Genomic DNA, 25,092 nt, shown 5'->3' with positions numbered 1-25,092 from the left:
ACCTTGTATGTAAATCCAAAAATGTCCATTTTATTTATCTCATTCAAAATAACCATATAAAAATATTTATCCTTTTGGGATAAGCCACTTATCTGTTTTTTCGACATTTTTACAATCCTTTTTCCAGTTATTCAACCTAATTAACATTAATTATTCTAAGTTTTTATTAGCATCTCTAGAACCATATATCGGAAAGGAAAAACACAAATGTAGCTTTTCAAACCAGTTATATTTTTTTAACTAATTTCTTAGGTTAACCATTAGATATACTTTTCTACATTTAAACTTGATTTTAATAGGTACCAATAAAACAGCTGTTTATAATGAGATCTCTTTAAACTTTCACCAATTAAAAAGTTTTTCCAATTTAAAAAATCCATCATATGGCCATCAATTTTTATATATATATATATATATATAAATTTTATTTATATATATATATATAAATTTATATATATATATCTATATAGTGATTTTAAACCAATAAGATGAAGAGGCTCTTCCACATGAGAGTTGGGGTGTTGCCTAAATAAAATTCAAAGGTTTACTCTCCAAAAGCTAAAAGCCTTCATGGTCCAGGCTGATGCAGCAAAGTTTAAGATGGCAAAATATCTGAAAATTAGTACAATCAAAGAATTACTTAGAATCCCAGTTTATTTGCGTGGCCACCATATGTACACAATACTTGAACCTTTTGTATGGCAGAGTCCAAGTTTTCCTTTAAAAACTAAACTAAACATATATATACTTACATACACACACTTAAAACACCCAGATAAAGATATAACATTTACATTTCAAGGACACAGGAAGAGAAATCCAAGTTCCCCCTAATAGGGATTTTGTTTTTATAAGTTCAGAATTCCAAAAAATGTTTTTATCAGGCCTGGTTAGTTACTTTCAGAGTGAGTTTTTTTTTTTTCTTATTCCCAATTAATGTTGTAAGTTTGTATGTACATAAATCTGGTTGGGGTATAAGTTGGAGACTGGCAATCTGTCATTTCTTTTTCTTTTCTTTTCTGTTCTTTGTTTTTTTTGAAAGTTCTATTCCCCATTGTAAGGTCGGGTTCTCACAATAAATTTGCTAGTACGATTTCCCACAGGGACAACTCTGTGGCATGAAGCCTTTGTCTCTACCACTCCTGGAAGATTCTCTGTCACCCGAGAAAGCTGTTACCAGCCAGGAGGATGGTCCGAATTTTGGAGTTGAAAGGATCCTCATAAGAGTTTTACTTTTATCCTGAAAAATTCAATGGAGGTAACCAAATTGAGGAAAACATTAGAACAGCCTCTTACCTAACCACTCAGTCCTGAACCCAGTGTCTTTCAACTTGGACCCACTCGGGATGTCTCCACTGGGTGAGTATTTTCCTCATATGTTTCCACCAGCCCCACTTTGGACATATCCTCAAGGTGGGTATTTCCTGTTATCTTTCAAAAGGCCCCACCTAGTATGTCTCCACTGGGTGGGTAATTCACCTCAGTTTCTTTCAACTGGAGGGCCACGTACCTGGATACACCGCCAGATAAAACTTAGTATCATCAACCAATATGTGAGATCTGAGAACCAGGAGAGACTCAGCCAAATTCATCTGGACTCCCCGAGGAGGTGGATGGGCACAAAGGGCCACTGCTGGTACCAAGGCTCCAGTTACTAGGAGAGTTCAGGTGGAGAGAAATCTGCTGTGGGTCCCTTCATGGTGTCCAAAACTGTTGACTGAAATACATGTGCAGCCTAAAAGTTAAGAGTTATGTTTTATTTGACGGGAGGACTCGAGCCGGGATGACAGCCTCTCAGAACTCTCTGAGGGACTGCTCCCAAGAGGTTGAGGAAGAGCTAGGATATATAGGAGCTTTACAACAAAGACCGGGTTGTTGGAACAATAAAAGATTGCTTGTTATCTAAAGAAAGACAGATATCTCAAGTGCAAGAATTTAGTGCTTTTGTATGTATGGGAGGAAGCAAATATTTGGACTCACTGAATTCATTTTTTAGACAAGCACCTAGCTATCTAGGGCCAGTAGCCCGTCCTTTCTTATTCTGAGTCTGCTCAGAGGGCACCATTGTGAGTTGCTGCAGCGGCTGGGCTGCAGGCCTGTCCTCGCTGGGGGGTGGAGGCAGCCTTTAATGACTTGATATCAGTATTCTTTGTTTACTGAAATGGTTGCAGTATTCTCATTCACATTGTAGTATTTTCGTTCACAGACCGATTATGGATAATCTGCAACCTTGGAAAGCAACCGAGATGGAATTACTGCAGGTACCTTCTGCTTTAATAAGCCGTGTGCAAACATAAACATGGAGGAAGCATACACTTGGATTTGGAGGTGTAGGGAAGGGTTTCTGCACATTACAGGAGAACGCAATGCAGAATTCCTTAAGTCCAGCTTTCTTTACTGTAGTGGTTTCTGAGAACAGTTTATGGTATTTAACCAACAATGACAAACGGTGGCACACATTGCATTTAAGAGCTGGCTGTCTGCAAACTTGTATATTGGACAGGTGGAATTCATAGGCAAGTGGTCAGGTGGATAGGAGAGAGATGGAGCCAAGGCCTGGGCCCAGATTCCGGTTTAAATCGCCATTTCTTCACCACAGGGCCTTGGAATAGAATGCAAACTCTCTTAACCTGTTGGTGAATCTGTGAAATGGGCATGAAAATATTCATTTCTTCCTGGGATTGTTGTAAGATCTAAAGAGTATTATAGCACGTATGAAGAATTTAACGCACTGGCCTTAGCAGTGTTCACTGTGTGGGGCCGCCCCGCTTGGCGTGTGTCAGAGCCGTAAAGGCAGCATTTGTCTGTTGAGGATGCACTTGTAGTCCCTTGGCTAGGTTGTGAATTCTGTGATTTCCTTTAATACTTGTAACTCTGTGTGCCATGGGCAGTTATTTTCAAGGACAGATGAGGAATCTCAGGGTAAAGAAGACTGTGTAATTTGCCCAAAGTCAGACCATAATTTTGGGTGCAGGGGCCTCAGTTCAGCATGGGCCCCTGGGCCTTCTGCTCTCCGTTCAGCACCAGAGCCAGATACGGAGTCAGCTGTTTCCCTGCCCAGAATATCCGGCAGCCCGCAAGACACACCTGGCCCTGTGCTGCTTGAGCAAAAACTCCGGAGGAGAGGCAGTTACAAAAGGGATAAACATAAAAACAGACGACAGCAAACTGTGATCAGCTCTGAGAAGGAAAGGAACATGTTTCGCCTTGCAGAGCTGGGAGCTTTCCCTTCGGGGCTGCTCTGGGGGCATTCATCTCACCTAAACAAGCTCTGCTGCTGCACCAAGGCAGGAAGGCAGGGCGCATGTGGCCAGGTAGACAGGGCCTCATTAATCGTACTCATTCCCCATTAAGCGGCAGCTGTCACGGGCACTTACCTTGTAAACATCAGCCATAATCATCACGCACTTTGCTTGGTAGTTTTATTGACCCCAGCTTTGAGATGAGGTCATTGAAGCTGGGGAGATTGCTGCATGCCCGTGATTACCTTGGAAATACCCCCACTGGTCTTTCAACCTAGACTGGTGTGGCTGTCATGCTTCAGCCCTGTGAATGGCATCGTGTAGCTTCTCCCAAGTGGCCCAAATGACTGACATTGATATGCTTAATTCGTAGGAATGGTATGTGGCAATAAGAGAAAAAGGTAGTAAGAAATTGTTTGGAAAACAAGAAAAAAACACATTCCCCCCCAGCTGGGGGAGCGTAACCTGTATCACCCACACTACTCACTTCCTGTCACCTCCTCCCTGCCGACTTCGTGTTCAGAAGCCACTCTGAGCCTTGGGAGAACATTTTGCCTCATGACACTTTTGACTAGGACACGCGACATCTCTGCCCTGGTTAACTCTCTCTTCAAAGCTATTAAAATTTTTTGCAGGCTCCTCCACTCAGATGTAAGAATAGCCTGTTTAAACTTCTTGATGCAGCTCCTTAATGAAGATCTTGCGAAGGAAACCAAGCCAAAACCTGGGATGTATGCACATAGTGACTGCAACCTCAGCACTTTGTTAGTTCAGAATCAGAGGGGTGAGTGACTCAGGAAAGGCTTTTTTAAGGTAACAAGGGGAAAGTGAAAGGACGCAGGCTGTGTGAGAAAGAAACATCTCATTCACAGCCAGCAAGACACCTGTGTTCAGAATGGGGTGTGGCGAGTGCAGAGTTCTCACAAAGAAAGAAGTGATGTGATGGGAGGGAGGACAGTTGGGTACTGTATTGGGGAGGAAAAAAGTGGGCTGAACATTTCCTGGTTGAACAAGTGGATTGTGACATGATGTGCTTGTATTTTGGAGAGAAGGGTTTTGTGGGGACAGGCCTAGGAGTACGCTGTCTGGCTGGGGAGTCAGCACAACAGAGGAACACAGAGAACCGGGCAGACCCCAAGACCCATGCTGGGGGAGAGGCTGCCCGCAAATTGGAGCCCTGGAGGCTGCTTCTGTCCCTTAGCTGGGGCCTCAGACCTCGCTTCACAGCCCAGTCCTGTTGATATAAGAATAAAAAACGTTGGGCATGAGAAGGGCTGTGTCCCAGGCTTTCGTTGAGTCCCTGGGATGTGCCCCACCAGATTTTGTTCCTTGACTTCATGCAGTAAAGAATTCAAGAGCAAGCCAGTGTTGAGTAAAGGTATATTTATTCAGAGAGATACATTGAAATGCAAGAGAAACATCACGAGGTGTGGGGGTTTGATGGACAGATTAGAAGTAGGTACACACTCCACAGACAGAGTGTTGGTCTTCTCCAAAGAGAGAAAGAGGGAGAGAGAGTGGTGACCGCGAGGTGGCACTGTGTTGCTTGTTTTCTTGGGCTTGGTGGTTTCATATGCTAATAAGTAGAAGGACCAGCCTTAGGGCAAGGGGCTGGGATTCCCTGGGAGTAGGCCATTTCCCACCCTTTGACCTTTTGTGGCTATCATTGGGACTGCCATGTTGCCTGGGGCATGCTATTCACCACGTTACTATTACAATGGATGTTTACTGAATCTCAAGACCTGCTAGAAGTTAAATCTCTTCATCCTGAGCCTCAAGGCCTATTGGGGGTTGAATCCTTCACCATTTTGATGTCAATTGCTGGGGCCTTCCTTGAATGGCTGTTCTCTTCCCTCTTCCATCCTGTCTCACTGTGATGACACAAAGACAGCAAAGGCCGGGCCCTACCTGTGCTCCTGCATTTAAAGGCGGGAGGTGTGGGGTGGGCTTATGATGACTCTGAGTGGTGAGAAAGATGTTTCAGATTTTCCCACGTGAGACATGGGGACCTGCCAGCAGCCTCCCCAGATTTATCTCACGGGCATTATCGCTTGTGTTGTTATGGAAACAACAGGCCAGCCAAGAAACAAGAATCACTCAGAGGGTTGGAGTACTGAGATTAATTTCGCTGGCGGGCTCAGAGGGGCTTCTTTTCCAAAGCTCTGAGCCCCTCCAAGACGTGCACATGAAGTTTTATAGGGTTAATTACAATTATGGGACTATTACCCTATAAGGCTCAAACAACAAAAAGCAAGGAATCAGTACACTGAAGCTTATCAATTTGGAACAAATCACGTTACTGACAATTGTTGACCTTGGATTTTTGAGTTAGCTTATAAGCCCAGTAAACTGACACTAAACTTCAGATTTACCAGGTAGCCAAGCAAAACTTAGATCAGTAAACCGACACTTATCACACTTATATTTGTGACTTAGCTTGTTAGCCCAGCTGTGGTTTTCCATCACAGTGTCACTTATCTTTTCTATTTTTCTTTTTTTAAATATTTAATCCAAATTTAATATCAGGGTTTTTTGGGAAAGAAATTACTCTTTTTCTTTTCTTTGGTGACCATTTAGGGGGGGAGGTTATTAGATGTATTTATCTGTTAGTGGAAGCCCTGGGGCTTAAACCCATGACCCCGTGCACGCTAAGCACACGCTCTACCACCCGTCCCATCATCTTTTCTTTTGGGTTTAACTGCCAAGAATCCTACAGCTGAAATTCTAGCCAGACTTTAACACTTGCCCTGACCTCATGGAATCCATTTTTATGAGTTTACCTCCCCCTGGTTTCATTTAATTATTGAATCTCCATTTTCTCCTCACTCTCAGTTTTGCCTTTTTGTTGTTATGGTTGTTAAGCTGTTTTAAAAGAATTGTTTAAATTCTCTTTTAGCAAGAGGCTGAATGTAAATAAATATGTAAACAAACAGCACAATTAAATGCTTTTATACATTCTAAGCAGTTTAGTAGTTAATTAAAAACCGAATTGAATATTAAAATGATGACATTTTAGAAATATTTTTTAATTTTTTATAAAGATATAGCTGATTTAAAATATGATATTAGTTTCAGGTGTACAATAGATGCTCCATTTATAGTTACTGTAAAACATTGTCTGTATTCCCTGTGTTGTAAGATACATCCCTCTAGCGTGTTTACATTACATGTTGCAGTTTGTATAACAAAGTTGGGTAACGTAGAGCCTGGGACGTGGCTGTGTCTGACCCAGGTTCACGCTCACCCTGCCTGTCAGAGCTCAGGCCTTCACTCCTGTCTGCAGAAGAGCTAGTGGAGGCAGCTCTTATCAGCGCTAGCACCACCCTCTGAGTGGCGGTGACAGCAGTGATTGTGTGTGGACGTGCAAAGTGTTTTTCCAAGAGCTTTATACACGTTTCTGCATTTAATAATAAAAGCTCTACTGTGAGGAAGCGTTTTAAGTTTTTAATGTATAATACATTTTATTTTGATATTGATAGATTTCAAACCTCCGGAAAATTTACAGGAGTAGTAAAATAAATGCTTAGATACGGTTCACCTTAAAGGGCACTATTTGGCTTTTTGTGGCTGGCTTATTTTAGCATAAAGTTTCAAGGTTCATCCATATTGTAGCCTGAATCAGTACTTTATTCTTTTTGTTTGATAATATCATTTTCCTTTTTTTTCGCTTTTGGTCTATTTAAAAATATTTTCATTGAAGTCTAGTCAGTTTATAATTTTGTGTCAGTTTCTTGTGTACAGCACAACACTTCAGTTAAATAGGAACCTACCTGTATTCATTTTCATAATCTTTTTAAACATAAGTTTCTATAAGATATTAAATATATTCTCCTGTGCTATACAGTATAAACTTGCTGTTTATTCTTTACATACTCAGTATCTGCAAATCTTGAACTCCCAATTTATTCCTTCCCACACCCTCCCCCCTCTGGTAACCATAGTTTGGTTTCTATGACTCTGTGTCTGTTTCTGTTCTGTAAATAAGTTTGTCTTTTTGTTTCTTTATTTATTTTATTTTTTTTTAAGATTCCACATGTGAGCAATCTCATATGGTATTTTCCTTTCTCTTTCTGGCTTACTTCACTTAGAATGACATTCTCCAGGTTCATTGATGTTGCTGCAAATGCCATTATTTTATTATCATTTTATGGCTGAATAGCAGTCTATTGGACAAATATGCTACAACCTCTTTATCCTGTCATCTGTCAGTGGACATTTAGGTTGTTTCCATGTCTTGCTATTGTAAATAGTGCTGCTGTGAAGATTGGGGTGTAGGTGTCTTTTTGAATTAGGGTTCCTTCTGGATATATGCCCAGGAGTGGGATTGCTGGTTCATATGGGAGGTCAATTTTTTGTCTTTAGAGGAACATCTATACAATTTTCCACAATGGCTCCACCAAACTGCATTCCCACCACAGTGTAGGAGTGTTCCAAATTCTCCGCAGACTCTCCAGTATTTATTGTCAGTGAACTTCTGAATGATGGCTTTTCTGACTGGTGAGAGGTGATACTTGATTGCAGTTTTGATTTGCATTTCTCTGATAATGATATTGAACATTTTTTCATGTGCCTACTGGCCATTTGTACATCTTCATTGGAGAAATGTTTCTTTAGGACTTCTGCCAATTTTTGAATTGAATTGTTTGTTTGTTTTTCTTATTAAGTGTAAAAGCTGTTTACATATTCTGGGAATTAAGCCCCTAGAAGTTTCATTTATTGCAAATATTTTCTCCCATTCCATAGGTTGGTTGTCTTATTGTTTTGCTCACTGTTTCCTTAGCTGTGCAAAAGTTTGTAAGTTTTATTAGATCCCTCTTGTATATTTTTGGTTGTTTTTCTATTGCTTGAGTAGACTGCTCTAGGAAAACATTGCTGAGATGTATGTCAGATGTTTTGCCTATGGTTGCTTCTAAGAGGTTTATAGTGTCTTGTCTACATGTTTAAGTCTTTAACACATTTTGAATTCATTTTTGTGTATGCTGTCAGGGAGTAGTCTAACTTCAATGATTTACATGCAACTGTTCAGTTTTCCCTACACCATTTGCTGAAGAGGCTGTCTTTACTCCATTGTATGTTCTCACCTCCTTTGTCAAAGTTTCAATGACCAAAATTTTGTGGGCCTATTCTTGGTAATTTTGTTTATCCGTTCATTGATGGATGGATATTGTTAGTAACTTTTGGCTACTCTGAATGATACTGCTATGAATATTGATGTGAAATTTTTTATGAGAATATGTTTTCATTCTGTTGGTTGTACATTTGGCCCACCATATCTGTAGTTTCCACTACATGAATCCAGATGGCTGATTGTAAAGGGACTCGAACATCCTTGGATTATGGTATCCAGGGTGTGGGGTTCCTGAAACCAACCCCCCAAGGATATTGAGGGATGACTCTATATGTAGGAGTGGAATTGCTGAGCCATATAACTCTAAGCTTTTGAAGAAATACCAGACTTCTCCAAAGAAGCTGCACCATTGTCCCTTTCCCCTGGCCACATATGAGGTTTCTCTGCCTCCTGAATGACATTTGTTATTGTCCATGATTTGGTTATAACCATCCTAGTGGGTGTAAAATGAGATCTCATTTCGTTTTTGATTTCGCTAGTGATGCTGAGCATCTTTTCATATGCTTATTGGCCATTTGTATATCTATTTAAATTCGTGGTAAATTTAAAAATTGGGTTTATTTTCTTGTATTGTTCAGTTGTATGCTTTCATTATGTATCCTGGATACTACTCTCTTATTGGATACATGCTTTGCAAAATTTTTCTTCTATTCTGCACATTGTCCTTTCACTATATTTTTTTAAACATTAAAACAATTTCTTTACAGGGGAGGTAGTTAGATGTAATGATTTATTTTATTTTTCTTGCTAAGCACGCACTCTCTGACTTGAGATACCCATTTCCCCTGTAATTTCACTTTCTTGATGATGTCCTTTGTAAGAAAAAGGTTTTAATTTTGATGAAGTCCAGTTTATCTGCTTTTTTCTTCTATCACTTGTGCTCTTGGTTTTGTATCTAGGAAACCAAAGCCTATCCTAAACCCACAAAGATTTATACTGTGTCTTCTTTTAGAAAGTTTATAGGTTTAATTTTTACATTTCTGTCTGTGATCTATTTTGAATTAATTTTATTTGTTATATAAAATATGGGTGTTCAGATTACAGATTGATTCTTTTGCCTGCCGATACCCAGCTGTCCTTGCACCATTGGTTGAATAGACTATTCTTTCAATGGAGTGTTTTTGGCCCCCTAGTGGAAAACTGTCTGTAAATGTAGGTTTTTCCCCGTCGGTTTTTATTGTGTCTTTTAGATTTATTTATCCAAACTTATGCCAGTATCATACTGACTTAGTACTATAGCATTTTAGTACACTTTGAAGTGAGTCCTCCAACTTTACTCTTCTTTTTCAAGGTGGTTTTTGCTGTCCTGGGCCCCTTGGACGTCCATATGAATTTTGGGATCAGTTTTTCAATTTTTGCAAAGAAGTCAGCTCGAATTTTGATAGGGATTCCACTGAATATATAGTTCACTTTGAGGAGTCTTAACATTTTTAATAATATTGTCAATCATTCCATGAAAATGGAATGTCTTCCATATATGTAGATCTTTTAAAATTTACTTTGGTGATACTTCAAAATTTTCAATGTACAAATCTTGTAAATTTTTGTTAAATGTATCTCTCACTTTATTTTTAATGCTGTTGTTAATGGAAAGGCTGAGTTTCTTATGGGTGGGACTATATATCAATCTTCTTATTTCTGGAAGTCCTTCACAGCAAATACCCTAGGTATATATTTGCTTCACAAATCTATCCACAACTATTCCCCGCCCCGTGTTATAAGAAACCAAGACCCAAGTTAAGCTACCTGAAAACACCTATGTGGAAGTGAGAAATGATAACCTTGGGTGGGGCTTTGTGCAGATGATACTGAGAACTCATTCAGAATGGCTTCTTCTTAATTTCTTTTAAACAACCCTTTCAGTGTATTTAGTCAGATACATTAAGAACATGCCCTTCTGATGTGCGGAGTAGCTAAGACTATAATTTTCAAATAAATTCTAGTGAGACTGTTGTACTTGAAACCTAATCTGCATCAATCTTTGAAGATTTATGTTTCAGGAGCTTTGACTAAAGAACACCTGTCTTTATTCTATAACGACAACTAAGTGCTCAAGCAACATGTAAGAGTTTGAGCAAACTGCCCCCACCCCGTAGTGCTGGGTGGCTGCAGCTGTAACTGCAGTCAGCGCTTACCTCTACCAGTACGCTTGTGCTGATCTGCTCAAAGTGGTTCGTCCAACAGTTTGTCAGTAGTCTGTTGGACAAAGTCATAAAACATTGATTGAAGGTTGCTGGAATGCAATATATTCTTATTAATATGAATAAGCACATATTCAGTGCTTACTGTATGATGGAATTGTCCCTCATCCTCACATGAATATTATTTCTCTTAAAACCTCACATATTTCCTTGTTATTCTCACTTAACAGATAAGGAGACTGAGAATTATGTCTTCTCTCTTTTGGGGGGAGCTCATTAACAATGATGGGAAGTTGTAAGGAAAAAGATATTGATTCATCATGAGAAAACATTTTTGTGAGTGTCAGTAATGAAGAAGATGAACACTGAAGAAGGTGATCATTGTTCGAGTGAGACAAGCCCTGGGTTGTGCGGAGTCAGCATCCCTGTCCTGGACACGGCACGTGTAGAGCTGCGTGGTTGGTGAGGCGGCGCGGCCGCTCAGGGAAAGCGGATGCTGGTCCGTTGGGCTGTGCTCAGGCCCGGTGGGGCTTTCTCCTAAGGGCAGTGGACCATCATTGACAGATTTTAAGTAGGAGAGTGGGGTGTTCTCGTAGTTGACATTTGTCTTGTAGAATGCTTGGAAACATTTAGAAGGCTTGGCAGGAGGTGATGTGATGAGTCAGAGTAGGGTGGCTGCAAGGTGTAGCAGTGTTCAATTTTCAAGTGGTTTTCAGGCCCAGGCTTGTGGCTTAGTAGCCGTGTCAGTTTGAATGACACACGCAAGGAAGTGAAACAATTTATCTAATCAATTGAAACAGTGATATACCGAATTCCCAGGACTGTTGTGGAGATCCAGTGAGATACACTTTGCAGTGTGCAGCGTGGTCCCCAGCACAGAGTCAGTGCTGGGTGAGTGCCAGTGAGTATCTGGTAGGTCAGGTGTGGGTGGTGGGACTCGGTGACTGAGGATATCTGGGCCCTGAAGGAGGGGTCCATTCACATCTGTGAGTGATGGGGCTGAGTTAGGAGAGGCAGGGAGACCTTACCCCACGACCAGGGGCCCTGGGCAGGACGGCTATGGGAGGAGCACCGTGAAGTCAGCTCTTTGCAGGTGGAGTTGGAGGAGCCCTTGAGACATCTAAGTGCAGTGTCACGAGCTGAAAGAGGAGGTCTGGGAACAGGCTGTGCATTTTCCTAAAATCTCAACTCCTGAGGACGCCTAAGTATTGATCACTGAACGTGAAGTCATACTTTAAAAGACAAATGAAGAGTAGTATCATCTCTGTCATAAAAGCTCACGTCTATTTATTCACCACTCAGTTTGCTAATTGGGTACTTACAGAGCTCACTTCACCGTCCTCCCGTGGGCTCAGACTCCACAGAGAAGAGCTGGTGAGTCTCCCTCTTTTACAGAAGAAGACACATTTAGCTTGTAGCCTTCTGTACCTCGCCAGTCTTAGGATATTAATTTGTTGGTTTAATTGTATTTTCTGTTGGCCATGTCCTGACAGGAGAGAAATTTTACCTCATGGTCATGTTTCAATTAGCTGTTACTGAGAATTGCTGATCTGATACATAGTGTATGTATTATATTAACTTTGTATAGTAGTTATCATTTTTCTGTCTTTGCCCTTTAATTTTGTTTGCCCCTTCAGTGTTATATCCTTTTTGGGGCCTTATTTTTTTTAATTAAAAAATGTCTGTTAACAGTTAAGAAAACAAAAGCAAAGAAAAAATGCACATGAGAGCTAAATTTAGAAAATGTCTAGTGTGTTTTCTGTCTCGGCAATGGAGGGTTTTAGAAACTCTTGGAAACCTTCATTACACAAGTTCCTTAAAATGCTGATTAAGAAATAAAACCTTCCTTCCTCTTCTTTCAAGCTGCACAACTAATTGTCAAGGAAGTGAGGGGAAATTCTCAGAAGCCAAGACAAACGAGAAAGCAGGGATTCTTGGAGATACGCGAGCCTTAGAAACCCTGGGGTGCTGGTTGGCTCCTGAACTGATTTTCAGTTGCCTTGACGGGAGGGCAGGATGTGAGCCCCAGGCCTCTCACACTAGGAGTTGGATGGGGGATCATATTATGGGCCAAGCCCATCCTGAGAATCTTGATTTACTAAAGTGTGAAATAGGAAAAAAAAAAATTCCTCAAGGCAAGAAAGTAAGGAAAGTCAATTTTGTTGGAAGAGGGGAAAAATAACAAATCCAAAGTAAGGATTTAGTTTAAAGCTGTTCTGGCATGAAAGTGACCACAATCTCCTAGCAGAAAAGTACAGCTATTCCTTGATTAATATGTTGTGTTTTGAATGAATCAGTGAACAGCCATCCCGAAAAAGGCCTCCAGAGTCTTGTGGATCAAGATACTGGACAGTAAACACCTCTCTTCCAAGGTCTCATTCAAATAACCAGAAAGGTTTTAAAGGAAAGAAGCCATAATCATAGTTCTATTTATTAACATTACTATATGCTACGAATTCAGAGGTGACTATGTAGTTGTCTCCTCTTTTATGGACCTTACATTCTCTTTGGTGAGACAAAATGACATAGTTGGGTATCTTGGTGGAGGGAGGTGTTAGTCTGTTGCAATTAGCCAGTGGAGGAGATTAAGGAAACAGTGAAGGGTGGGTGAACTTTTTAGCTGAGGACAGTCTTGTTCACTTGGCTTTTAATTGCAGGCTCAATGAGCTGTCACTGGAGGGAATAGATTTTACGGAGAATGGACTTAGCTCAGGCCTCTTTGGAATGGACAAATGAACCTGGAGAAAGACAGTCAAATCTGTGCAGACATTAAAGTTCACTTGAACGTGCTCCATCCCTGAGCCAAAGATAGGACAAATATGCAGCACTTCTTGAGGACAGAAGAGTGGTTTTTAAGGTTCTCCAAGAATGAATTCCAGGGAACCGAGATGGCCAGTTGTCAAACTGAGACTTTGCTCTTTGGACGGTGTACCCAGCAAGGATATTGGCCTTTCATATGTTTCCATTTGTCTTTAATACATGTCTGTTGATGAGGACGTGGGCACAAGTTTTTGACACTTTGTCTAGGCGACTTTTGATATCTGCCTAGAAGCACGGGCACAGTTGTGGCTGCGTCATACATCTTGCAGCCCATCCCTTTCCCCGGCTCTGTGATCACGGCACAGTGGTCCTTGTTGACCTGTCCGTCTCCTCTGTGATGTCATAACCCTTGAAAAGACCGGAGCATATTAACTTGGCTTTGTTAAATTCAAAGTAACAGATCAAATATGGAGTCAGATTTGTTCTTTCCTATTTCAGTAGTACCATGGGGAAGGCAGTTTGGGCAGCTTTTTGTAGTGTCCTGGAGGCTTTCTCTCTCAGCTTCTGGGCGCCTCTGTTGAAAACCCTTCATTGCTGTCTGGCCTGCTGGAAAAGCACTCTGCCTGTTTTGCCCTGAAGATGTGTTCTGTTTATAAACTCATCTCTACTCCTTGGAAAACAACTCAATAAAAACTCAGTTGGTTTTCCATCAGCCATGGGCAGGGGTGAGATATACCATGTTATTATTTCATAAAATAATAGTAATAATAGTAATAGTAATAGTAGTAGAAATAATACTAATAATAGTAATAATAATAATAAATAATTAATAATAATAATAAAAGAAGTCTTAAAACAGGACTGAGCACATTGGAGATAGTCAATAAATGCTTTCTGGCTTAAATCAAAAGTGATGACTCAGTGATTCCATGGCTGCTGTATTTGCTAAGCTAGTTACTCCTTTGCTCCATTACACATTTTTTTAACTGAAAAAGAAATACAAGCAAATGGTTAAAAAAAAAAAAACTCAAACAGAGCACAAAAATACACAAGTGAAAGAAGTTTTCCCTCATCCTCTGTTCTTTCAGCCCTCTCTGGAGATGCCACTGTTTATTATCCTTTTGGTGCTTTTCCAGATATGCTTTGCACATTCCCACATATGTATGTAAATTCCTTTAAAATTTTAGTTATTTTTAACTTAAAGGGATTTAAATCCTCAAGTGGCTTCAGGCCGGGTAATAGAACTGAACAAATCTGACTCCATATTAGATCTGTTCCTTTGACTTTAACCATATGCTCTGTCTCCTAGGTTTCATCCTGCTTGTAAAAAATTGTTGCCTAGAGCCTGAAATACACAGGAGAGCTTATTCTGAAGGCTCTGACCTTTAAGGATATTTAACACTTATTCATTCATTAAAAGATAGCAAATTGCAGAATAGAAAATAACGTTTGTTTTGTTGGAGGTTTACAGGGATCTGACCCAGGCAGATAGCTATAAGAACAAAGGATTCTAACAAGAAGGAATTCCTACACTAAGAAGTTTGCAACAACCAAGCACGTAGGAAAGGAGCCTGAATTGTGACATGGGGAGATGGTTTTCCAGGACATTAGTTTGCCATCTAGGTCTACAGAAACTTGCTATTCCATGCCCCAACATCTGGTCTCCCAAATTATTGGCCTGTCCTGCACTGAGGAGAATGAATTTGGACTTGGTAACACTCCTATCTACCTAGAAAGCTGGGCACTGGAGCTGAGTGTTATGGAAACAGGCCAGCCAAGAAACAAGCACCAATCGGAGTGCTGGAGTACTCAGAATTATTATGCTGGCTGGCTTAGTGGGGCTTCTGCTCCGAAGTTCTGAGCACCTCCAAGACATGCAGATGAGGTTTTAAAGGCTTAATTACAAGTAAGGGGGTATTAGCCAATAAGGCTCAAAGAGCAAATAGCAAGGAATCAGTACACTGGAGCTTATCAATTTGTAATAGATCAAGTTACTGACACTTGTTAAGCTTGGATTTACGAGTTAGGTTGTTAGCCCAATAAACTGACACTAAACTTCAGATTTACGAGATAGCCCAGCAGAATTTAGATCAGTAAACTGACACTTATCACACTTAGATTTGTGACTTAGCTTGTTAGCCCAGCTGGACTTTTCCTTCACATGAGGACAACTCTCCCACCCCCAGGTAACTACTGTGAGCCCTTGATATTTCCACTAGGGTGGTGTATGGTTTACCCAGGAGGGATGGGGACTATGCACCAACACTCAGGCAGTCTGCTCTGTCTAGGGCTCTGATCTTGTACCACACCGCTCCCCGCCAGCCCAACACCTGGGACAGTGGAGCTAAGGCAGAGATCCTTCCTGCCTGTTTCCCAGCGTGTAAAAGGGGAGTATGTACTCTTCCCAAGGTAGTTCTGAGCGACAACACCTGCGGGTGCTTGGTTCTCAGAGCAACAGAAAACCCAGTTCCGCGTGGGGGCAACGGGTGTTATCCCCATAGGGTTTCTGCAGAAGCATCGGATGGAGGGCTGGATCAGGGAGGTAAAACATGAGCTGCGGGACTTGAACGGTTACAGAATGGTACAGAGGCAGGTCTGCCGTTTTGGGGTGCCCCAGATGTAAAGCTTTTTCTCTTTAACTCCGCTACGACCCTCCCCTCTCCAGATCCATCCCTTCTCTTTGCTCTTCCTGTCCATCTGTATCCCTCCACTTTTCCCCTCCTCACCACCCGCTCCCATCTTCTCCCTCCCTCGCTGTCCCACCTTCTCTTGCAGAACCCAGAGAGGATCGCTGGCCCTCCTGCGCATGCGCAGTCGGTGCCAGGTGGTCCGCTGTTTGGAAGCTCCATGTCGGAGCCAGGGATCGGGCTGAAAGTCTTCTCAACTCTGTCGCCCGGTAGGCCTTTGGTTCCTGCCTGGGGCCGGGGCTTCTGGCTGTGGAAGTGCAAGGTGGGGGTCTCCCGGGAAAGGGGTCAGGCGGCTGCGGGAGGGCGGTCCGCCTGTCACAGGCCCCAAGGGCGCCAGTCAGCCCGTGTTCAGCTGAATTGCTCAGGCCAGACCCCTCTGCCCGCGCCACCTGCCCTGGCGCCCCGGCCACAGCTCTCCAGGGCCAGGTGTGCCCCTGCCACCTCTCACCCAGCCGGGATCCCCTCAGTCCGCGGCTGGCGTCCCCTTCCCCTCTCCCGCCCGCGAGTCCTCTCCTCCCGGGCTTCCCCTCCTCGGCCGCCGGCCCGTTCACGCCCCTGGGCGGGCTGTGTCCCGGGCGGCCGGGGTCTGCGGACCCGGACGGGGGCGGGCGGCTTATGCTGGGGCTGGGACTGGGGCTGGCCTCCGAGCGGGACTGCAGCCCACGTCCCCCCCCCGCTTTCCCTCCCCCACGGGGCTGCCCTCCTCTCCCTTTCCCGCTCCCTCAGGACCAGCTCAGTGGCGTGTGTGCTGCTCCCCGGGCTGAGAGCCTCCAGCTGTATCGCCCAGCTTCTCCTGGTGGAGTCAGGAAAAGGGAGCGTCAGTGCTGAGCGAGCTTCTGTCTCCTCCCTCAGTGTTTCTGCCTCAGGTAAGTACCTTGAACACTTTCAGGTGTTATGATGGCGGTGCTTGTTGATGTCACGTGTTTTTATAGTGAGAGGGATTACAGTGGTGAAAACAGGGCTTGGTTCAGTTAAAAATGAGCTGAAGGCATGAGGCTGTGACATCCTCCTTCCTTCCCTCTCCAAGGGTGAAACGTGTGACCGTCGATTTTAAAAAGATTGTTACAGTCCCTAACTAGCCCAGCCCAGCTAGTGTGTGTTAACAGGAACAGCACCACCAGAGGCCTTGGAGACCCAGGGATATTGCAGTCCTAAAGAGCTCCTGGCACAGTTTGGTTTGTTTTGGTTTTTTGTTTTTCTTAAATTGTGGGACAGACTAGTGGTATAAACAGAAAAATAATTGTCAAGAAATATTTTTTCATAGAACAGTTTTATTGTGATATAGTTCACACACCATGAAGTCCATCCATTTAAATGGTACAATTCAGCAGCTTTTAGCATATTCACAGTTGTGCAACCATTATTATTCCAGAACGTTTTTATCACTTCAGAAAGAGCAGTGGAAATGTATGACCTATCCACCCCTCCCCAGTGGTGGTTCTAAAGAAATTTCTTGGCTATTCCTGACCATAAATTAACTTGTTACATTCCAAGAAAAATCTGGTAGGAATTCTAATCAGAATTGCAATGAATCTGTCTATCAAAACAGGAAGAATTAATGTCTTTATGGCATAAACTTCTTCTACCCATGAATATATCTGGGACCCTATCTTTTCATCTGACCAGAGCCTGGCCCATGGGAAGTCCTCACTACTTATTGGGCTTGTGAATGATGAGATTCTATACATCGTTAGTTGCAACTGTAGCCTTTCGCAGAAGAGAAAATTAACCTCAGTTAAGCAAGTGACTCTCTGATGGTCAGAAAGAGTGACAGCCAGTGCTGAAGTGATACAGTGGACATGGTGCTTGCAACCAGAATTCTCTACCACCTACAGCTAAGGGGATTAGAGGGTTCTTTTATTTTTTCTTAATGGCGTTGCTTTTACTTATTTTTTAAAATTATTTTTTATTTAAGTGTAGTCAATTTACAATGTTAGTTTCAGGTGTACAGCAGAGATTCAATTATATGCATATGTATATACATATGTTTTAGATTGTTTTTAGTATAACTCATTACAAGAAATTTAATATACTACCCTGTGTTATATAGCAGGTCTTTGTCACTTATTTTATATTTACTAATTTGTATCTGTTAATCCCCCCTTTCCTCCCTGCTAAACACAGTTTGCTTTCTATGTCCATGAGTCCATTTCTAGGGGCACAGTTTTCCTAGTAATATATGCTCTTTGGCTGCTTTCGGTTTCAGTAATTCCATCTTATCTGTGGGCGCTTTTCTTCTGGTGGCCTTTATGTGGTTTGCACACGTGGTAATAGAGATTTTTATTTGGGAGAACTCCAGGCCTCGTGTAGTCCCTGGTACAGAGTGCCCACTGAATTGATGCTTGAACTGGGAAAAAAGCACAGTAAATGCTGGAATTTCCACTATGGTTGAGAATTGCAGGGTTCTATAGCCTGTTTAGACAACCTTAATATTGGCTGCACCCATACTGGGTAATTTGGTGGAAATTCATGTTATGGTGGTGTAGAGACGGGGCCTTGTATGCTTCTTCTCTTTCTATTTTCTAACACTCATTCTCCTGGGCCTTCCAGATCCTCCCCCAAGAAGTGCCCAGGGCTGGCTTGGTGCTGCGCTGAGGCAATATTTGTTAATAAGGCCCTTTCCTCATCTCTTCTGAGCCTCCGTTTCTTTCTCTGCACAATGAGGGCTTAGACTAGATAAGTACTTTTCAGTTTCTTTTAAAGACAAGTTTCCTTTGAGAAACAGAAAATGCAAATCTCTCCTCTCAACCCAACCCTTTCGATTTTGGTAAGTCCTCCAAGGAGTGACTAGCTCTTTGTGGAAAATTGATGTGACTGTGATTCCAGGTGACACAGAAAAGACTCTTCAGAGATTTATTGCAAGGAGAGGGCAGGAAAGGGGCAGTATGTCACACTTTCTAGTGTGAGCACTGGAGCAGGGGCTTGGATTTAAATACGGTGTCTGACGTGGCCTCTCTCTAATCTTGTAGAATGTGATAAACTTCTCTACCTCAGTTTCTTGATGTGTCAAGTTGGGGTGATAATATTTTAAGGCATTTGTGAAACATTATACACAGAAGCCATTTGTGTCTCGGTAGAAACAAGACCTGCTAGGGATTCAGGGATTTGTTTAAAAAAAAATTCTTGTCCATAGCACTCTGTCTGTGTGTATTTTGAAGTTCCGGGAGGGTGAGTCTAAAGTCCATCGTGGGACAGGTGGCCCATAGTTCTCCGTGCCCCAGTTTACTCCCTAGTCCCCAGTCCTCTTCCTCAGTCCAGGATGAATTTCCCTAGTAGATTTACACAGAGGTCTTGTGGAAATGGCTTTTCATTTTATTGTTTCACCAAGAAGGGCTGCCATCATGATCTCTGTGGTCAGGTTTTGAAGGGCTGCCATCATGATATCTGGTAAGAATTCTATGTAATTGGGAGTTTCAATTTAATGAAAAGAAAAAAATTACAAATACAAAATTAGAACAAGGGTGGTGACAGGGGCTCTTGGAAGTGGACACCATTAGCTTTGTTAGCTTCAGGTGCTGTGGCCTGTTGCCACGAGGACCCATCCTCTTGCTCTGAAGTTGGAGGGACCAGTGGGTTCAGTGGGAATGTTAACTGAGTGTATCTCATGGGCTGGGCATTGTCCTATTTGTACTGTGTGTCCCTTATTTGAGACAGTGAGCTCACCTATCCTCAATGACCTCTTTAAAATATTAGACTATTTATTTTGAGATGTAAGGTAGATTCCCATGTTGTAGTAAGAGATTATATGGAGAGGGCATATGGACACTTTGCCCAGTTTTCTTAATGGTTCCATCTTGCAGTGTTGGAGTACAATTCATTACTGACTCACTAACAATTTGAGGTTTGTGTTATTGCCCTCATTTCTATTCATGATTAAACTGGGGCTTAGAGAAGCACACAGGCCTGCCCAGGTCACCCACATTGTTAGTGCAGAGTCGGGTGAACGTGGGCTTGGGATTTCCAGGCAGTACCATTATGATGGTCTGTGGCAGGGGGCAGCATTCACTTTGCTTGTTTATTCATTCATTCAACAAACATTTATTGAGTAAACTCTGTGGGTCAGGTGCTTTCTTAGGGTTATCTGATTCTTCAGCAGTACTGAGAATCAGGTAATGTTTATATATTTTAATCTGAGAAAATTAGATCTGAGAGGTTATAACTCCCCCAAAGGAAGTATAGCTCATTAAGGAGGGATAGTACATTTGTACAGTCACCTCTTTTTATGCAGGTGGTACCCTAGGGATCTTACATTTCCAAACATCTGTAATTCAGATATATTCTTGTAAGGCAAGGATTTTTTTTTTTTAATTGAAGTATAGTCAAGTTTACAATGTGTCAATTGCAAGGTGTTTTTTGACTTTTGAATTAAAAAATACTTTTTCAGGTGGGTAATTAAGTGTATTTATTTGTTTTATTTTTTAAAATGAGGTACTGGGGTTTGAACCCAGGACCTCGTACATGGTAAACATGTGCTGTACCACTGAACTGTATCCTTTTCCCCTAGGCAAGTTTTCTTATCCATTATTATGAAGCTTAGGGTTTCAAATAAATTGGATAGAAATCCAGATCTTTTGATCCTACTGTGGTCCTTTTCTTTATATTCTGCTGAAGGGGGTTAGGGAAAGCATTTCCTTTGTTCATTTTTTATTCAGCGTTTTTGAGCAGTGACTTTGCATCAGGGCCTTGCTAGGTGCTTGGAAATAGAAAATAAGAAATGACCCTTCTCTGCAGGGGCAGGAAGCCTAGACCAAAAGCTGGGTAATGTGATCCGAGCTACAGTAGCCATGTGCAGACTCTGAGGACAAACTGTACCCCCGGATTTGCTTTGGCTTCCCTTGCCTTCTGGGTGGTACACACCAGGTCACCGCAACCCAGATGGGCCCGTAGCACACAGCAGAGTATGTACCTCGATCTCCTCTCCCCTCTCGGCAGGGCCTGCAACATGAGCATCCCTGACTACGTGCAGTGTGCTGAGGACCACCAGACTCTTCCCGTTGTGGTCCAACCCATGGAGATCATCTCAAAGGAGAATTTCTTTTGCATCTATCAGCTACTCATCTCGGTGAGCCATATCAGCCCATGCGGCTCCCAGTGGACACTCTGTATCCACTACAGGCACCACTATGTGCCCAAGAATGGGTGGAGCGTCTTCCAGACCCACCGCAAGTTCGTGGGCCTTGTCTCCATTACCGACTGTCTCTCTGCCAAGGCCTTCGAAAAGCTCCACGTGCAGAGGGGCTGTATGGCACCGCACTTAATGACTCTCAGCTCTTTGTCTTTGTGCTGCATGGGGAGGTAGCCGAGCAGCCGTTCACCGACGTGTCCTTCAATCTACGAGGACTGCAGGGTGGTGGAGAAGAGGATCGAGGACTTCACTGAGTCACTCTTCATCTTGCTCAAGTCCAAGTGGCTGGATGGTGGCCCCAAGAATTCTGGGGAAAAGATCACCCTCCTCTGCATAACGTTTGAGAAGGAGGACATCATGGGACTGGACACAGACAGCAGGTAAGTTTAACTGGAGGCTAGTCCACCCTGGCTGTGTGCCGGATTGCTTCCCTACATCCAGAAAGGGATCAGCAAGGAAGAAGTCTGTCTTGAAGCCAAGGGGGGAGGGAGGTGCAGCCCGCCGGTTTACAGACATTTGAAAGTGAATCCGCCTTTGTTTCAGAGAGATCCTTTTAGTGTTAGTGTGGACACTTACTCCCGCTTTACAGCCAGGACCATGGTGGGACCCCTGGAGTTGCTGTCCAATAAAGTAGCCAAAGCCACTGATGCTAGGAGCACTGGGGAGGAGGCTGGACTGAGCTGAGATATCCTGTAAGTCAAATGCACATCAGACGCTGAGGCTTGTCTAGCAAAAGTATATACACTATCTCTTTACTTCCTACATTGATTACATGTCAAAATGATAGTATTTTACATACAGTTGATTAAGTAAGATCTGTTCTTAAAATCAGTTTCTAGTATTTGTTTTTTGTTTGTTGGTTTGGTTCTTTGTTACAATTTCAAACGTGGCAACTGGGAAACTTTCTTTACATGGCTCTCATTTCATTTCTGTTGGGCAGCCTGTCCTGGGACATGCTCATCCCTTTGTTTATAGATGAGATGCTGAACCCCGAGAGGCAGAACGAGGCGCTGGTTGAGCTGGGGATGGAGCCGCTGTCTCCTGTCTCACAAGCCCAGCACCTTTTCAGCTCAGGCCCTCTCTTCCTGCCCGACAGCCACCATGCCAAGTTAGGACATCAGAAACACTGCCAGGGACTTCCGAATGAACTCCTTATGAAGGGAAAGGCGTATCACGGTGTATGGGACAGAGCAGGGAAATGTTCATTCTCACTTTGTCCCTGTGATTAAGTCAACGGCCGCACTTTGCCTCGGAAGTACAGACGAGCTCTTCTGGGCTGCCTACCCCCCCACCTTCTGCTCTGTTTCCCCGTGTATCTATCGTGCTGTCCCTCAGGCAGAAGAAGGTGAGATGCCTTTGCCTAGACGTGGTCCACCTTTGCTGGGGTGAGAGAGGGAAGCTGTGTCCCCCCGGCCTACGGCCTCTGTCCTTGAGTCTGGAGAGGGCTCATGGTGGTCCCACAGGTGACGGTCGGAGGACCTGGCATATGCTGCTGGGCCCGCTGTGGAGGCGGTGCTCTGTGATTCTTGAACTTACCTAAGATCAGATCCTACTTTCTGGTTGTTGGTAAGTTGGAAGAGAAGATGCTAGAGAATTGATAAAAAGAATGTGTAGACCAGCCCTGTGAGTGAGAAGCACAGGGGACACTAGTCCCACCTGCGACAGCCCACCTAGCGGGCTCTGGATGAATTTTCTGTTCCTCCCCGGACATACCTCTATGGCTTAAGGAAGAGGAGAGGAATGTCGTGGCCATAATCTGTAGTTGTCCTCACAGGGCCCTGTGATCTACATGCCCGCACTCACCATCTGCTTCTTGGAGATGAGCTGGCATGTTTAGGAGCCTGGGCACTACTGAGGGCATAGCTGCCAGCACTGTGCTACACCGAGTCTGGCTCCGTTCACCTCACCTGTCAACTCCTGCTGAGGCCCCAGACATTAGTCAAGGTAGGTGCATTGGCGAAACCTAAGCAGGGACCACCTTCTCCCCCTGGACAGACTGGTGAGTGAGCAGTGGAAGCCTGGAGCCACCTCTTTTGTCATAGGAGGCACTGGTGACATTTTTGCTCAACAAATGCTTATCTCTGAGTCTGCAGACCCACCAGAGAATGCCAGCTTGTTTCTGCCTTTTGAAGTCTGCCCTTGGGACTTGGTGGAGTAGCCGGATGTGTAATTAGCCCACAGTGTTTGACACTGTCACCATTGATTACCCAGAAACTCATGTACCAGGCATGGCTTCCGGCATCAAAATATAGTAGCGCATTAAATCTCCCTCCTTGTGGGTCTGTCTGTCCTGGTACCATAAGGGCTCAGCCAGCATCTGAACGTCAGTGGGATAACGCGGCCAGTGAGCTCGGGTCAAGCACATTCTCCTCCAGTCACTTTTACCCCATTGTTGCTTTTACTATTCCACAGTCATTAATTTTTTAAACAATGCTTTGGTGCAGGAGCAGAGCCTAATTCTCTCCTGCTACTCTTGGTGGAAGTGAGTAAAACGGTCCAGACTGAAATGCGACCACAATTTGTAGCTCAAAATCTGCCTAGACGCTTGTAGGTGGAATTTGGGTTAGGGGCGCTGACCACGTTGGGGTCCCCCGGCTGCACCGCTCCCCTCAGGCCCCTGCTTTCCCTGGAGCAGGAGGTGAGGGTGTGTCTCACCATCCCCGAGTCCCAGGCCTCACACACTCACGTAAATTCTTGTACATGCTGTCAAAATCATTTTTGTTCTTGTGTGTTTCTAATTTTCTCTTGTTCATCTTTTCCTTTTTCTTTATTCCTTTTTCGCTTGTACTGCCCAGTGAGCATGTTGTTGCATCTGAAAATGTGGGCTGTGCACATCCTGCATTGGAAATAGCCAGATTGCCATTCGTGCTGTCTCAATCACTTTAAAAAGCAAAAACTTAACAGCTGTCTTGATCCATGTATTATCCTAGTCATATTGTATTTTCTAAATTTTTGGAATATTTGCTTTGTTAGCACATTACTCACTGGTGTTTGATACCTGTTAAAGTCCTTGCTTTGAGGAACCTGTTTGGTCCTCCTTTTATTTGGTGACAAATGCGCCCTTATTAAATTTGTTTGATTGTTTTGAAGAAGTGAGATGCGAATTGATTTAGGCACCTGCTGAGGGATTCTTTACATGGAGTATTTAAACTTGTAAAGTCAAATTCTGCAGCAACTTGCTCGATTCCTGCTTTTATACAAACGTGCTCGGCACGCGGTTCCTGGCTGTCGCTGTGTGACTTGCGTGACGACGCTTCCTGGCCGGCGGTCACTGGTGAGGGAGTGGCCGTCTCAGGGGTGAGCATCTGCAGGGGATGCTGTTGGAGGAAGCAGTCACCGTTTGGTTCTTTATTTTATTTTTTTTTTTTTTTGCATTCAACTTCCCCTTGCCATTTACTTTACTTTGCCTTCATAAAGGGGCAGAATTGGGTCTAAAATCCATGCCACTGTTTTGTTCCCTTTACGAGGCTGGTTTTTCTGAGTATCATGATAACATGGTCTTCTCCTAAATAGCTGGCTCACCTGGATCTGTTGGACACAGAGACTGCTAAAATGGCTGTAGCTTCCTCTCTGCTCCAGCCAGTTGGCATTCAGAGATGGGTCTGTGGTTTGCCTCAGCAGCCGTGCAGACCTCCCTGCCCAGGCATTTACTTTTAACCCATGTTGGTAGTAAATAGCTGAATCCGTTTCTGTTGCAGCTGACGTCCACCCTGACGGCCGTGTCATTAGTTTGTGGTACTCAGTCTCCAATACCCCAGACAACCGTGAAGGAAGATGATTTGGCCGACCTAGGACCTTGGATTCTCAACCTCACCATGGTTCATCTCACCCGGTGGAAGGGTGTGGCCACCACCATCATGCTGACCATGAGGCCTTGTTTCTCCTTTCATGCTCTGGTCCAAATGTGGACACTTCATTTTTCACTGAATTTGTCTCACTTGAGACAGGCCAGAATATCTGAATGAGTCCATCACATTCTGGGTGGTGAACAGAACGGAAGTAAGTGTCA

General features: G+C 43.3%; 1 protein-coding gene across 1 annotated transcript; it reads left to right on the top strand.

Moving 5' to 3' along the window:
* The first annotated feature begins 1,117 nt into the window (after positions 1-1,117).
* Positions 1,118-25,017, top strand: LOC140701211 (trafficking protein particle complex subunit 9-like). Its single transcript, XM_072976657.1, has 6 exons — positions 1,118-1,359; positions 2,207-2,261; positions 3,878-4,006; positions 20,891-21,020; positions 21,258-21,463; positions 24,782-25,017. Exons 1-6 carry the CDS (start codon positions 1,347-1,349, stop codon positions 24,783-24,785), a joined length of 537 nt encoding a protein of 178 aa, XP_072832758.1. The 5' UTR covers positions 1,118-1,346; the 3' UTR covers positions 24,786-25,017.
* The last annotated feature ends 75 nt before the right edge of the window (positions 25,018-25,092 follow it).

Source organism: Vicugna pacos, chromosome 14, assembly GCF_048564905.1.
Source record: "Vicugna pacos chromosome 14, VicPac4, whole genome shotgun sequence".
NCBI lineage: Eukaryota > Metazoa > Chordata > Mammalia > Artiodactyla > Camelidae > Vicugna > Vicugna pacos.
The sequence above is the reverse complement of the archived record's forward strand: the minus strand, read 5'-3'. Positions and strand labels throughout refer to the sequence as shown.